The sequence below is a fragment of the Denticeps clupeoides genome, chromosome 19 (assembly GCF_900700375.1).
Source record: "Denticeps clupeoides chromosome 19, fDenClu1.1, whole genome shotgun sequence".
Taxonomy (NCBI): Eukaryota; Metazoa; Chordata; class Actinopteri; order Clupeiformes; family Denticipitidae; genus Denticeps; species Denticeps clupeoides.
In genome coordinates, this window is record NC_041725.1 from 12,519,352 (window position 1) to 12,535,679 (window position 16,328).

The 16,328-nt window shown below is 40.9% G+C and overlaps 1 protein-coding gene across 2 annotated transcripts; it reads left to right on the forward strand.

The window, feature by feature from the left end:
* Window positions 1–1,049: 1,049 nt before the first annotated feature.
* On the forward strand, window positions 1,050–14,833 carry LOC114769394 (integrin alpha-V-like). 2 transcript variants are annotated; one of them, XM_028962359.1, is made up of 30 exons: window positions 1,052–1,296; window positions 1,443–1,570; window positions 3,849–3,940; window positions 4,033–4,138; window positions 4,658–4,719; window positions 4,940–4,985; window positions 5,129–5,251; window positions 5,542–5,586; window positions 5,668–5,711; window positions 5,817–5,873; window positions 7,802–7,854; window positions 7,953–8,158; window positions 8,253–8,447; window positions 8,538–8,583; window positions 8,736–8,843; window positions 9,317–9,372; window positions 9,569–9,723; window positions 9,814–9,951; window positions 10,042–10,109; window positions 10,290–10,431; window positions 10,531–10,620; window positions 10,751–10,830; window positions 10,920–11,000; window positions 11,113–11,218; window positions 11,810–11,968; window positions 12,070–12,186; window positions 12,346–12,459; window positions 12,670–12,777; window positions 12,864–12,986; window positions 13,717–14,833. In XM_028962359.1, exons 1-30 carry the CDS (start codon window positions 1,157–1,159, stop codon window positions 13,819–13,821), a joined length of 3,093 nt encoding a protein of 1,030 aa, XP_028818192.1. In that variant the 5' UTR covers window positions 1,052–1,156; the 3' UTR covers window positions 13,822–14,833. The 2 variants fall into 2 exon arrangements, with proteins under 2 accessions (XP_028818193.1, XP_028818192.1); XM_028962360.1 differs by lacking the exon at window positions 13,717–14,833 and having other exon boundaries at window positions 1,050–1,296; window positions 12,711–12,777.
* Window positions 14,834–16,328: the final 1,495 nt, after the last annotated feature.

Consider the following 16,328-nt stretch of genomic DNA (forward strand, 5'->3'; position numbering starts at 1 on the left):
GCTAGTTTAGTGGGTAACACACATGCCTATGAACTAGAAGATCACAAAGTCCCAGGTTCAATCCCCACTTACTGCCATTGTGTCCCTGAGCAAGACACTTAACCCTGAGTGTCTCCAGGGGGACTGTCCCTGTAACTACTGGTTGCTAGTCGCTCTGGATAAGGGCGTCTGATAAATGCTGTAAATGGATTGTGCTGCATATGTAGTGTGTGCAGTGCAAGACGTCTTTTCTCATGTTTTAATATAACAGATTAGAATCACATGTGTGGCACATTGAGACCTCGAGACACTAATTTCCACTTCATTACATCTGGCCACGCCCAGCCAGACTTAGGAAAGTCTTCCCACAGAGGGGATCTCTAAACTGGTCTCCCAACAGGCAACACAGGAGAAAGCAGCAGGCATTTCTGTGTTGGAGTGGTGTGTGAGGAGGGATTAATAAGTCTAATTGAGTATGTTTGCATGTCACATGCTGCAGTGTTTATATATATATACACACACACACACACACACACACACACACACACACATATATATATATATATATTTATTTTTATTTTTTTTGAGGACATCTCTTCTGAATTTGATCGATTTGAGTTCAGTGTGCGGTTCAATTTCACTGTCCCAGCAGATGACAGATGAGAGACAAACTCGAATCCTCCTCCTCAATGAGAACACAATAACATGGAATTTAAAAATTGGATGTAATAAGGGGAGTGGTGGCCTAGTTAAGGAAATGGCCCCCCTAATCAGAAGGTTGCTGGTTTGAATCCCAAGGGTGATGGTTTAAAGCAGAGGACACCTTTCATTGTGTCCCCGTTTGCTGTGCTGCAGTCTATCACAATCACTTCATTGTCAATTTCAATAATGCTTTCGGTGAACCTCATCTCAGTGTAGGTTCAAGCAAGTGTGTGAGATCAATAGGAACCATAAAGCGTATATATTCTTAATATCTGCTCGAATCGTTCCACTCTTACGTGGCGTGCAGAGATGAATGGGATGAGTCCTTAAATCTCCACTCGTCGGCGTGTCAAGCCCTCATCTCGCGGTCTCCAGAAGTTCCTGGTCGCGCCAACTCCTCCCAGACGGACGTCCGTGGCCTCGTCTCGTCTCGCCTCGTCTCTGCAGCAGGAGAACTAAATGACACTCGGGCAGCATGGAGTGGCTGATCGTGCTCCTGATGGCCGGGGACATGGCCGCGTATAATCTGGACGTCGCCAAGCCGTCGGTCTACAGCGGACCGGCCGGAAGCTACTTCGGCTTCTCGGTGGATTTCTTCACTCCGGACGACAGCCAGTACGCACGTATTCAACTTAACTTGCCGACAGCTACCGAATGTGTTCACAGTAATATGAAGTTGTCGGAAATGACAGTAATTGTACTAATAATGACGCTGCGGGATGGTTTTTTTAATAACGCGTCGTTTTCACGTCGCGACGAAGGCTGAACCTCGTGGTCGGGGCGCCCAGGGCGAACGCGTCCGGATCCGCGCTGGTGGAGCAGGGCGCGGTGTTCAACTGTCCCTGGCAGGGCGGCCAGACGTGCCAGCAGCTGAGCCTCGACAGCGCGGGTGAGTCCGGCGTTCGGAGCGGGCGCGTCGCGTCGCGTCGCGCGTAATGCGCGGTCGTGTCCGGACACGCCGCGGCACGCGTGACATTGCCGATCCGGCGCTCACGGTGGCTCGGAATGCGCGGAAGAGGACCCTGAAGCCTCTCTTTTTTTTTGCCACAAGACTGAGTTGCAGAGGATAAATGGAGACGTTTGCGCAACAGTTCGTGGAGACCGTGGTCAACTGAAGCACTATGTATTCATTCAAATTTTATTTGTCACATACACAGTCATACACGGTATGATATGCAGAGAAATATTGCGAAGATAACCAAATATTACAATTTTAAGCTTTTAAACATTACACATAAATATGTGTAACAGGTAGGGAAAAGGTGTGCAAGTGCTGGAGTATAGTAGTTCTCCCACACCGCCCCTCTGCTAGGTTCCCTCCACAGTAGCTGCAAGCATCAGATTGAAAATACTGATGCTGGCCTACAAAGCCAGACGTGGAGTAGCACCATCCTACCTCACAGCCCTTATTACACCTCGCACTGCACCTCGTATACTCCGAGCCTCCAGTACTGCTCGCCTGGTCCCTCCATCTCTGAAGGTACAAGGAAGACATTCATCTAGACTCTTCTCCGTCTTGGCCCCTCGGTGGTGGAATTAACTTCCCTTTGAGGTCAAACAGCTCAGTCACTGAGCACTTTCAAACGGCAGCTCAAGAGCTTCCTCTTTAAAGAATATTTAGATTAACTTGTAACCTTCATATTGTTTGTCTTATTGAATAAAAGATTGTATTCATAGTTGGGGGTCCTGGTGAACCAGAATTGATCACTTCATTGATTGTAACATGGAAGCACGTTGTATGTCACTCTGGATAAGGGTGTCTGCCAAATGCCTTAAATGTAAATGTAAAAATGTAAATGTTGTCGTTGAGAGCTTGTATAGCCTGCGGGAAAAAGCTTCTCCTCATTCTCTCCGTCTTGGCCTTCAGGGAGCAGAAGTGCTTCCGTGATCGCAGCAGAGAGAACAGTTCTTTTTTTGGAGTGACTGAGGTCCTTCACTACCTTCCTGGCCCTGGTCCAGTAGATGTAGATGTAGATCGATTGAAGGTCAGGGAGCTTGGTACAGATGACGCCTTCAGCTGATCGAACCACCATCTATAGAGCTCTGGTGACACAAGACCCATCGGTTGATGCTCTCATCCATTTACATCTGACTCCACCCCCCCATGCCAGAGGCCTAGGTTCTACACAGTACCCGTCAGGGCACGCCTGCGTCGGCGTGGATGGGGCGTGCCCTGCCCAGACACCAAGACTTCAGGTTTCGAAACCCATTCCGAGGCGAGGCGGGCGTGTTTGTCTCCTGCCGTTTGCATACCCTGTGGGCAGGTAAAGTGGAGAGCAGAGCCAGGTCCAGGAAGCCGAAAATTTTTGTAACTTTTTTGCTGTGTATTACTCAGTGTTAACATACTCGCCTATGAACCAAAAGACCACAAAGTCACAGGTTCAAATACCACTTAGCAAGAAAATGTCCAGATTGTATCCAATTAGTCATTTTTTTCTCATTGAGGTGCTACGTGGTGATATCAATTGCTCCAGAAATTAAATTCAAAGGTTGAATGATTAATTTTTTAGTAAATTATGAAGTACAGTACATTGGTATTTTTCATATACACAGCTCAAAAAATAAAGGGAACACAAAAATAAGACATCCTCGATCTGAATGAAAAATTCTTGTGAAATACTTTGTTCTGTATATAGCTGAATGTGCTAACAAAATCCGATGAAACAAAAGTGATCAAATTTATCAGCCCACAGAGGTGTGGCTCCAGACTTCTATCTGTGAAGCGCACTGTTCCAAATTTGCCAATCTTTGTGTTCTCTGGCAAATGCCAAATGTGCTGCACGACTGAAAGCACAACCCCCACCTGTGGATGTCGGGCCCTCATACCACCCTCATGGAGTGGGGTTGTTGCCCTGCTGGGTTGTTGCCCTCCTATGTCTCCTACACGTCTCCTGATGTACTGGCATGTCTCCTGGTAGCACCTCCATGCTCTGGACGCTACGCTGACAGAAACAGAAAACCTTCTTGCCACAGCTCGCATTGATGTGCCACCCTGGATGAGCTGCACTACCTGTTGTCACCTGTTCTATTTGTAAAGCAGCCTGTGAAATTGATATTCAGTCAGCGTTCCCTTTATTTTTTGAGCAGTGTATATCATACCTATAGTGTGACATTTGATATCAGTGCCAGACATGACGAATCTATAACAATGCTATATTCCTTTTCAGTGGAGCGAAAGAATTCAATGGGGGTCCAAGTGGAGTTCAAATCTCGCCAGTGGTTGGGTGCAACTGTTCGCTCTGATGGAGACAACATATTGGTGAGACTTTGTAACACGTAGCATCAACTGATTATGGGCTCAGTAGAGCCAGCATATGTTTTGTAATAATGTGATGTGTGGTGTTGCTTCAGGCATGTGCGCCATTGTACAAGTATGGCACCGCTGATCAAGAGCCTGTAGGAACATGCTTCCTAAGGAAGGGTGGGAAGACTGTTGAGTACTCACCATGCCGTACTGGTATGTGTGTTTTAGACATATCCTTAATACAATATTAATGCATATACAGTATATGAACATAGTATATGAATTGATTTGGGGATTATACAAATTATTTTTTATTACTGTACAGTAGATATAGGTATAACTCCTGTTAAAATGCCAAGTCAAGATGTGCCATGCTAATAGACTTCAAGCCAAGAAGACAAAATGAAAAGATGCTTAAATTAAATATTAGTTAGTTAAGACTAAATATTAGTTTAAGGCTGTTTTTGTTTTACATTAAAAAAAATGCCATTTTAATCTGTAGTTGCATTTTTTTAATATTCACTGTAGTTTACATTATACAGCTGTAATCATAGCAAGTCCTGCATGGTGAGGACCCTGAATTTGTCAGCTGAATTAGACTTTCTGCATGAAGTTAACCCAATTAAGATGTCTTCTCCTGCTTTTTGATGCAGGGTTGATTTGGCAGCTATTCTTCTGTTCTGTTGCTTCTTACTTTTTTTTTTCATGAACACGCATTAATGTTTTTCACAGGATCATCTGGTCCACAAGGGCAAGGATTTTGTCAGGCTGGCTTCAGTGCAGACTTTTGTAAGGTATGTATGTTAAGCTATAAAATATGTAATTGTATTCATTAACCAAAACATTTTTACATGTATTTATTTTATATATACACACACACACACACACACACACACACACACACACACACACATATATATATAAAGAGAGAGACTACATGTGTTTCTGTATGAATGTCTTCACCTTCAACAGAAAGGCTGAGATTTTCTTTCTTGTTGCCTCCTCCTGAAATAGAAAAATAGGGTGGTGACTGGAGGACCAGGAAGTTATTATTGGCAAGGTAACACTGACTAGGCCATAATGTATTAACACATGGTTTCAAGATGTACCCTAAGCTATTTAGTCATAACTTCCAGCAGGATGGGTTCATGTTTGAGGGTGCACATTTTGTTGATTGATTCACAAATGAATATTTTTTTACAGGGCAGCTGATCTCCAATGACATTTCTGAAATAATTACCAGATTTTCTGGACAACTTGTCACCCCCTATGCAAACCAGCAGGCCACCCTTCCAGCCACATATCATTTTGATGACAGTTACCTTGGTAAGTATGTGATGCCACGGTGCCCCTGGTACACGGCAAATGTTTTGCATTTTAATTAATCAAAACTGCATTCCCCATCAGGCTGTCACATGGAAATAAGGCCCTATCAATAAATTCATTGTAATAAACCCATATCAGTCCATATTATACTCTGAATAAAGGACCATTGCAAATCTGACATTATTTAGGTGCCCAGTGTGCACATGACTTGCAACATAAAATGCACGATCAGCTTAATCCATGGTATGTAAAAGTGTATGTTTTTAATACTTTACATATATTTTGTTTAGGTTACTCTGTTGCTGTTGGTGATTTTAATGGTGATGGTGATGATGGTAAGATGACATCAGTTACACACTGCAGAACATTTAGTTAACAGCATAAAATAATTTTTCCCCTATTCCTGCTTTTTATAGATTATGTTACTGGAGTGCCTAGAGGGATTGAGACTCTTGGTTATGTAAGATATTTTAACTTTCTTAGTTTTTTTTCTCAAATGCCACTGACCAGTCAGGTCTCAGTTTTAATAGAAGCCAGAAGATCACTTTCTTCTCATATTGTTCAGGTGAACATTTTGAATGGGAAAAACATGAAGTCTGTTGCAAACATTTCCGGACTACAGGTATGTACGCGAGCAGTTGAAACCAAAAGTTTACATACACTGTATAAAAATACATAGAGCTTTTTCTTACTGTCTGATATTAAATCATACAAAACCCTTTCAGGGTTTTAGGTCCGTTTAGAGATGTTTTTATTACTTTCTTCAAAGTCAAAAGTTTAAATACATTTGCTTAGTATTTTGTAGAATTGCCTTTAAACTGAATGACTTGTTTAAGTCATTCAGCTTTGGGTATCCTTCCACAAGCTTCTCACAACAGTTTAATGGAATTTTGGCCCATTCCTCTTGACAGAACTGGTGTAATTGAGTCAGGTTTGTAGACTCTGACCACAAATTTTCTAAGGGATTGAGATCAGGGCTTTGTTATGGGCATTACAAAATATTGACTGTATTGTCCTTAAGCCACTTTGTAACCAATTATGCAGTATGCTTAGGGTCATTGTCCATTTGGAAGACCCATTTGCGCCCAACTTCCTGGCTGATGTCTTGAGATGCTGCTTTAATATTTAAACATACTGTTCTTTCTTCATGATGCCATCTATTTTGTGTAGTGCACCAGTTCCTCCTGCAGCAAAACACCCCCACAACATGATGCTGCCACCTATGTACTTCACAGTTGGGATGGTGTTCTCAGGATTGAAGGCTTCCCCCCTTTCCCTCCATATATGACGATGGTCATTATGGCCAAACAGTTAAATTTTGTTTCATCAGACCACAGGACATGTCTCCAGAAATTAGGGTCTTTGTCCCTGTGTGTATTTGCAAAGTGTAATCTGGCTTTTTTTACATCGCTTTTGGAGTAATGGCTTTTTCCTCGCTGAGTAGCCTTTCAGCGCATGTTGCTACAGGACTCGTTTCACTGTGGATAGTGATACACTCTTACCAGCTTCAGCCAGCATCTTCACAAGGTCTTTTCTGGGATTGATATGCACATTCCACACCAGAACACGTTCATCTCTTGGACTCAGGAACCATCTCCTTCCTGAGCGGTATGATCGCTGGACATTCCCATGTTGTTTATACTTGCGTATAATTGTTTGAACAGATGAAAGTGGCACCTTCAGGGATCTGGAAATTGCTCCCAAGGATGAACCAGTCTTGTGGAGGTCCACAATTCTCTTCCTGATGTCTTGGCTGATTTCTTTAGACTTTCCCATGCTGTCACAAAAGGAAGCAGTGTTTTGTGTGCCTTTAAATACATTTACATTTACAGCATTTATCAGACGCCCTTATCCAGAGCGACTTACAATCAGTAGTTACAGGGACAGTCTCCCTGGAGCAACTTAGGGTTAAGTGTCTTGCTCAGGGACACAATGGTAGTAAGTGGGATTCGAACCCGGGTCTTCTAAATACATCCACAGGTGTTAAGCATATCCTAGCGGTTAAGAAAGCGGCTCCGTAATCAGAAGGTTGCCGGTTTGAATCCCGATCTGCCAAGGTACCACTGAGGTGCCAGTGAGCAAAGCACCGTCCCCACACACTGCTCCCCGGGTGCCTATCATGGCTGCCCACTGCTCACAAAGGGTGATGGGTTAAATGCAGAGGACACATTTCACTGTGTGCACTGTGTGCTGTGCTGCTGTGTATCACAATGACAATCACTTCACTTTTTTTTCACTCAGTTGGTGTCAATTAAACTATTAGACGCTTCCCTTCCAAAGTCATGACATCATCATCTGGGCTTTCCCAAATAGTTTAAAGGCATAGTAACCTTAGTCTATGCAAACTTTTGACTTTGAAGAAAGTAATAAAAAAATCTCAAAAAAATTCTCTCACACATGATTTTAACACTTAGCAAATAGAAATGATTTTGGGCATCTGAATAGGCCTAAAACTGAAAGGGTTTTGTATGATTTAATTTCAGTTTTATGTCTTTTTATACAGTGGATGTAAACTTTTGGTTTCAACTGTATGTCTCTCTTGTGACTTAGATGGCTTCCTACTTCGGCCATTCGGTTGCTGCGGTGGACATAAACGGTGATGGGTGAGTGAAAACTCTACTCCTGTTAGGCGTGGTAGGTTTACCTGCTGCCTATTTTCATAGTCTGTGTCCCTTACATTGCGTTATTCAATCATTCTTAGGTCGATGGACCTATTAGCGGGCGCTCCTCTATTTATGTATCCTGGATCTGATGGTAAAATCAGAGAGCTGGGGCAGGTTTATGTGTATCTTGGAAAAGGAGGATTTTCCTTCCAGCCGCCATTGTTTTTACTTGGCTATGACATCTATGGCCGCTTTGGTAGTGCCATCAGTCCACTTGGAGATCTGGACAAGGACGGATACAATGGTAAGCCATATCAAACACATATGTTAAGCCGAAGCATAAGTTATGCAATACAAAATAATTTAAAATAAATTCAATCATTTAAATGATTTCCCAGATGTAGCAATCTCTGCTCCATATGGTGGCCAAGATGGGAAGGGTGTTGTGTATGTGTTTAATGGGCAAGCAGGAAGTTCAGGGCCAGTACGCACCCAGATCCTGGTAGGTCAATGGGCCTCAACCTCCACATTACCACCAAGCTTTGGCTTTTCTTTGCAAGGAGCGACTGACATTGATAAAAATGGCTATCCAGGTAAAAACAGACTACGGTGAGAATATGTTTCATAAACAATTACAACAATATGAAATGTGTTTATTTTGTTATATGTCTGTCACAATGCAGATGTGCTTGTGGGAGCATTTGGGTCAGATAAAGCAGTTTTATACAGGTAAAACTTCAATACAGATATCTAACCATTTACTTTAATTGTATATTGAAACAAATAAATTGAGGTTTTAATAGTAAACAGTGTGTTGCAAATTGAGTATGCTGTTCAAATCAGTTGGTTTGTATATATCTTCTTTTTTTTTTTTTTTGCAGGGCACGTCCCATCATCTCCATCAATGTCACTCTGGACCTCACTCCTCAAATTCTAAGCCCAAAGGACATGTCTTGCACTCTTCCACTCACATCGAATAAAGTCAGCTGGTGGGAAATATTCCAAATAATAAAAAAAAAAATTAAAATGCTAGCATTAATACTGTTATTATTGTAATATTTTACTATAACATTTACATTTACAGCATTTATCAGTATTTATAAGTTAACAGCATTTATAAGTTAACATTCAATGCAAACTTCTTGGAAAATGCCAGTTTAATGTGTCTGAAGTGTGGTGTCTTCGACAGAAATTGAATTTGTACTGCATGAGGGCTATTTAACAAACTAGTAGCACACTCTGATGAAAATCAGTCTCGGACGTTGTTGAGGAGATACTGATGTTGTACATGTAGTGACAGAGATGGCTGATGATTGGTTCCCGATAAAGGCTTAACTTGCAATACAGCCAAGGAGCCTCAACACGGCATCCACATTTTTAGGGCCAGCATCAGTTTGACTGAGAGGTATGCAGACGCTTTCAATAACTTCATGCATATGACTTGTTTTATTGCCTTTTTCAGCTTTAAAGTTAAATATTGTCTGATGGCAAAAGGCTATGGACTCTCCCCTACTTTCAGTGAGTGGCTTTGTTTTTCTGTTTGTTCCAAATGTGTTTAAGCATGCAAATCACATTTTCTGTGAAATGAGGAATAGATGAATGCAAGCATTATAGCATCCCTTGCTTTTTGTCCCTTTTCTTGTCTAGGAGATGCACGTTGCTTGTACATTTCCCACTTGTGAGACTAATAAAGGGTCATCTTGTCTTATTTTAGAGGTCACGGTTAATGTGTCACTTGATTGGTTGAAGCCGAAGGTGGCCAAAAAGAGAGCTCTCTTTTTGCTAAGCAGCTCCTCGCTGAACAGCAAAGACATGACTGTGTCCAGCAACAGCCAGCCCACATGTGACCTGCTGGACGCCTATCTCATAGTGAGTTTGTAGCATTTAACCTGATAATTCTGCTAAGCTTATCAGTCAGTCAATAGTCTGTAAGATGCCACAAATCTTTGTGTACCTCAGGCAGACTCAGAATTCAGGGATAAGTTCACACCCATAGCCGTGTTTCTGGAGTACAAGGTGGACTACACCAGTGCTGCAGACTCTTCGGGCCTCCAGCCCATCCTCAGCCAACTCAGCTCAAGCAACATGATCAAACAGGTTAATGCGAGCAACAAAGGGACCTTTACTAGTGGTGAGTAACATAAGACTAAAAAAAATGAATGTGTTCCCTGTGCCTTTGATGCTTAGGTTAGTATCTTACTGGAATGTGGCGAGGACAACATTTGCATACCAGACCTGCAGCTTTCGGTTAAGAAGTAAGTTTTTTTTAAAAATCTGTTTAAGTCAGTTTGAAAGTAACACAGATTATGTTTAACTGTCTGTACTACTATGAAGAAGAAAGCAGAGGATCTCTACTTAGGTCACTGGACATGTACCTACGTATACTGCACACTTTTTATAGGTTTGTGTCCTTACCTATGACTGTGTGCTATTAGTGACAGGGACCAGGTCTATATTGGTGACGACAGTCCAATAAATCTGGAGGTCACAGCTCAGAATGCTGGAGAGGGTGCATATGAAGCTGAACTACATGTTATCATACCACCACAGGCAGAGTTTAACCGCATGGTTAATCCGGTACGGTTGCACCAACCAAATTACTACCTGTAACAATAAGCTTAGATAATTAAACCTTGACCATAGGTAATTAAACAAATGCATGCTGTTTTGACAAAGGGAACTCATGCATCATGTGCCTACAAGCAAGAGAATCAGACAAGAGAAGTGGTGTGTGACCTTGGAAACCCTATGAAATCAGGAACATCTGTGAGTAGCCTGTCACAACAACACTCTTTCAGTAACTGCTGTAGTTAGACCACTGAAGTTGGCCATGAAATTAGAATGGCAGCTTTACAACTTTTCTTCTTCTCCTTCTCTGCCTTTTTCCTTTCCATAGGTCATTATTATTCTCCAATTCAGCTTGAACCAAGTGTCTGACGTTGACACGGCAGTGACATTTCAACTGCAGATCCGCAGGTCCAAACAGATACAGTTACATAAAGCTAATTATTGCTAGTTCTGTCTAAAGACTTTAAGAGTCATTAAAATGTATGTTGTTTTATTAGCACCAACCAGCAAAATGGAATCAGCAGCCTCATTTCCTCCACCACAAAACTAGCTGTTTTAGCCACAATTGACATCCGTGGGTAAGCAAAATCTGTATGCATTCATATGCCATTATGACCATAGTACCTAGAAAATGTCCAAAAGAGACTTTCAAATGCTTGAAATTGAAACAGAAAAAAATGGTTCTTTCAGTGTGTCGTATCCTGATGAGATTGTCCTACCCCTACCGAACTGGGAGCCAAAAGTTCCCCCTGAGGTGGAAGATGACATTGGCCCAGCAGTTGTGCATACATACCAAGTACTGAAAAATTTGTCATTTACTGTGTGTGAAGTTGGTTAGTCCAGTGATTATTAATCACATATGTCTGACGTCGTATTGGAGAATATTTGATAAGATCATCAATATTATCCAATGGGTTGTATTATTCAGAATATATTAAATCTAAGGGTAGCTATGTGATTACATAAGCATCATGTTAGCAACGCCTATACACAAAGTTACTATACTATGCAAAAGATTTAGGCAGTATTGAAACTAAAGAAAGGTCACTCTGAAAATATGTAAAACACACAAATTCTGAATTCAAATGCAGGGGCAATGGTGGCCTAGCTGTTAAGGAAGCAGCCCCATAATCAGAGGTTTGTCGGTTCGAATCCCAAAGCGCCAAGGTGCCACTGAGCAAAGCACTGTCCCAACACACTGCTCTCTGGGCGCTTGTCATGACTGTCCACTGCTCACTAAGGCCGATAGGTTAAATGCAGAGGACACATTTCATTGTGTCACCGTGTGCTGTGTATGACAATCACTTCACTTTCACTTTTCACTCCATGTTAGAATAAACAGGAGGTTGTTGTTTCGTCACTGACATCCTTCTTTTAAATCAACCAGCTGGTGAATATAGGACCTAGTACAATAAGCAAGGCTGTAATGGAGGTTCAGTGGCCATACAGCTTCACCAATGGGTCGCTCTTGTACATCACGCGATTCCAAACTGATGGTCCAATACAATGCAGAACAGATGCAGTAATCAACCCACTTAATCTTACTGTGAGTACCCACATGTGTACAAATACAGTTTGAATGAAAACTAATAGGCTGACCTAGTCACTGGTTTTATTTTGGGGGGGATATTATGTACTTTTTTTTAGGCAGCGATTGACACAAAAAACCAAACCACCCCAGATGGTGGAGATCGGGGAGAAGGACGAACGCGTAATCGTCGTGACATTGACGAAAAGCCAAAGGAGGATGAGCTTGTGATACTGGTATGTTACCTTCTAAAGATTCACCAAACCGATATGACCAATAAGCTGTTCTTTGGTTTATATACATTGCATTTTTAATGCTAATAGATAAACACATAATTCTAAAAAACAGTACTCTTTATGTAAAATGTCTAAAAAGATATACATTATTCTTTGTAGGACTGCAGTAAGGCCTTATGTTTGAAGCTAACATGTGATGTAGGCCGTCTGGAGAAAATGATGTCTGCCACACTATATATACGCTCACGACTTGCCGTGGACACCTTCCTCAAGGTATCACTAATTCTTCTTGGTGTGTCCTTTTTTGAACTTCTGCATGCAGCAACTCATACTAATATTATATTGATTACAGATAAATCGTAATCGTGGCGTGAAAGGTTACAGAAATATAAACTTTCATCTCTTACACTCTTTCTGTCTACAGCTGTAATGGTTTTAGTTTGTGTGTGTGTTTGTACTCACTACATTGTGCTGCCGATTCAGGAAGAAAATCAGAACCGCTCATATTCTGTCATCTCCACCAGCACCTTCTCTGTGAAAGAAATGCCATATAAACAGCTGCAGTACACACTGCCTTCCGGCTCAACTAAAGTAGGTGTTCACACAAGTGTGCATTTTCGATCCCAAAGAAATAAGCACAGTCTGAAGTTAACATACAGTAATGCATGTTTCTGCAGATCACTACTCTGGTGGCAGCAGTGATCCCTGGAATGCAGCTGGCAGTTCCTTACTGGATCATAGTTCTGGCTGTACTGGCTGGACTTGCACTGCTGGCTCTGCTCATCTTTATTATGTACAAGGTTGGTCCAATTTCTGTGTGTATATATAAATATTTAAATAATAAGGCATTAGCAACTTTATTGCAGATCGTGCAGGTCACCGTGCTATTTGTGTGGTTTGGAGTGCGTCCTCTGCTGCCATGTCTCTTGTCTTGTTGTGGTCTTGTGTTTAGATTCCCCTCCAGCGTTACTGCCCTTTTTTTATGAACTTACTATAATAATTGGTCATGGGACGCTTATCAGCGTAAGCCAATGCTTTTCTGTTAATCCAATCTTTTTTGTTACATAAATCATATCATTTTTTTAGAAATTTTGTCATGTCTTTAAAATATACATACTGGCCTTCCTGTATATTTCAAGTGTCCCATGGTCACATTGATCAGCTATTGCATAGGCATACTTGTGCAAAGCATGGCATCCAAACACCAGCAAAGAAAAATGTATTCACTAAACAACATTTAAAATAAAAGATTATTACATAGAGTAGTACTGTAGTCATACATTTTTAAAATGCATTTCAATTATCCATTCTTTTGGACTGATGTTACTGTTTATTATCTAAATCACTTAAAACAGTTCTAAACCTGTCTGTGATACAGTTTAACACCGGGCTCAGGGTGGGGCAGCAGCTCAAGGCTGTGTGATGCAATGTCCTATATATTTTTCTAGAAATAGTAAGAAATAGCATTAGTATTGGTCTATAAATTCATAGACATTAGTAAATAGTCATCTGTGTGGCTTTGCCTTCTAGTGTGGATTTTTCAAGCGAAGCCGTCCCCCTCAGGAAGGTGACCAAGAGCAACTACAGCCGGGACAGAATGCAGAAAACAGTGGAGAAACCAATGCGGATCCCTGAGCTAATGTCACCACGTCATCCTGCAGCAACTCAAACAGGGAAATAAGTAAGGAGTGGGCGGCAGGCTCGATGATTATTCACTGAATAGTTATTATAAGCCCTTTCCTTACAGACAGCCTATTCAGAATCAGAAAACTTTATTAGTCCAGAAATTGCTTATTTAATGACTGGCACAACACACAAGTGTCACACTCACACACGTGACAACAAGATCACAAACAGACATGACACACAAGAGCAATAAAAAACAAATCATAGGGAAAATCCCTGGGATCCGTATGAATAAATTAGACATAGTAGCACTGAGGCATTAAACCTCCCACTACGTTTAGAAAAAAATATATAGAAACTATATAGAAATATATAGGAACTTTAAAAAGTTCCTTTTTATGCTGAAAGTTTCAATAATTTTTTTCTGTGATGCTCATCTCTGGGCTTTAAGGGGTAAACATTTTGTTGAACATTATTTACAACACTGCTGGTATAAGTCTGTTGTAATACATACTAAATAATATAGATCTGAGCATTAAACTGTACAACATCTGAACATAAAACATGTTGTGAGATTAGAAATGTCTGTTGCGTTGTCACATGCAAAATCTGCTGTCATGGTACAAATATGGGATATTTATAGCTATATCCTAAAAGTATGCACTGCTTGGCACTAAATGGATTGCAAGGGAATGGGCATGAATTCTCAGGGTTGGTGAATATTATTGAATTTTGAAAATAGTTTACACTGTTTTTACCTGCTGTACTTACTGTAGTCCTCGGCAAAGCTGGTTCTTATGGTCAATGTCCTGAAAATGTCCACTGGATTACAACACATTTACTCGAGTTTGGATTCCGGTCCTGTAAACAGGCTAATCATGGAGGTAGTTAGTAATTCCTAGAAATAATAATTTGTATTTTCTTGTGACCATTGTCACAACATTTATCCGCCAATGAATAAACATCATGTGAATGAAATTCTCAGAAAAATAAAAAAATAAAATGTTCTGCCAATTTAAAATATTTTTGTAATTATTTCTTTAATTGCTGACCTAATTTGTTTACAGTGTTTAGTATGCAACATGTATAGGATCAGACGTTTGTTCAGGTTGTCATGTTGTGTTTTCACCGCAAGATGGCAGTGCCATCCTACATTTGACAGCCATGAAATTATTTTTTATTAACATCATAAAAACATTTATAAAATATACAACAGAAATGAAGAATCCGTAGACATTATATGATTTCATTTCCTTTCTTTCAGGAAAATTGTAAATGACATATATTTAATTTACATAATAATGTAAATGACAAATTAGATTCCTTTATTTAATGTTTAGTGCTTTTTCAGCAAAGACAATTATTTGAATACTGAATGACATCCTGAATTACACTGGTTTGTAATACCACAGTGCTTTTAGTCAACATGACATACTTCATATATATATTGTCCAAATTTAATAGGTAGGGAGGCATGAGTCAGTGTCTGCCTCCTAACTGTGCACACTGTGGCTGGTTCGAAGGGGTCATTTTCCCCCTGCTGTGCTGTCGTAATGAGAGGTTTCACAAAATAAACTGCTTTCTGGAGTCCACTTACTTACTAAATGCCGCATGCATAAGCTTTTATTAGTGCAGATACACAAAGAGTAATGTCACAGAGCATCTCATTTATTTTAATGTTTATTACATGTGACATTTCGGAAATGTAGCTTCACCCAATTTGTGTTCATGTTACCTTAAATACATTTTGTTTCCCCGTTCTGGTTCTTTTGCAAAAGACTCTCGGCCTTTTATGGTCACTTTGTGAGGTATTAGCTGAAAATGTGGTTCCTGCATCCAGGCATTCCTGCAGTTGTAATTCTTGGCACACGGGTTGAGAGAACTCAATCACAGGGCTGGCACAGGCATAATGCTGCTCACAGCTGGGCATGCAGGTCCACAGAGGGCTCTGGAGAACTTGCAGGCCTGAGCCTGGGAACAATTTACCCCTGTGCACGTGGACAACAGAGCCCTCCACCAGCTCAGAGCAGTGTTATGCTCGGCCTCTTCCCCACTAGCCTGACATCATCCAGGAAATATGTGATTGGTTCCTGAAACTTCTCATTAACAGGTTGCCTGTTTAAACCAGCCAGATAATCCGCGAACTGCAGTTCGCAGGGTTGTGTGGAAGCAAGAATCAAACAGCATTTAAAGAAAAAAGACACTGTCTCATAATACATGCATGCTGGAATCTCGACATGTCATGTTTATGGCCTCTGTTGAGTATACAACATAAAATATTAATTTATCACATAACGGCTGTGTCCGTTTTTTTTTTCCAGATTAATTTTTTGCATGTGAACAATATCCAGCTCGGGGACTTGTACATGACAAGGAATAAAATATGCCAGCCTCATATCGCCACCTTGAGGCTGCTATGTTAGATGTCAAAATATTACCAGGAAGAAGCACAGTAACTATCTGAGACTCTGCTACAGAGCATTATTAAGACATTCATGTAATGATTTATTGGGGAT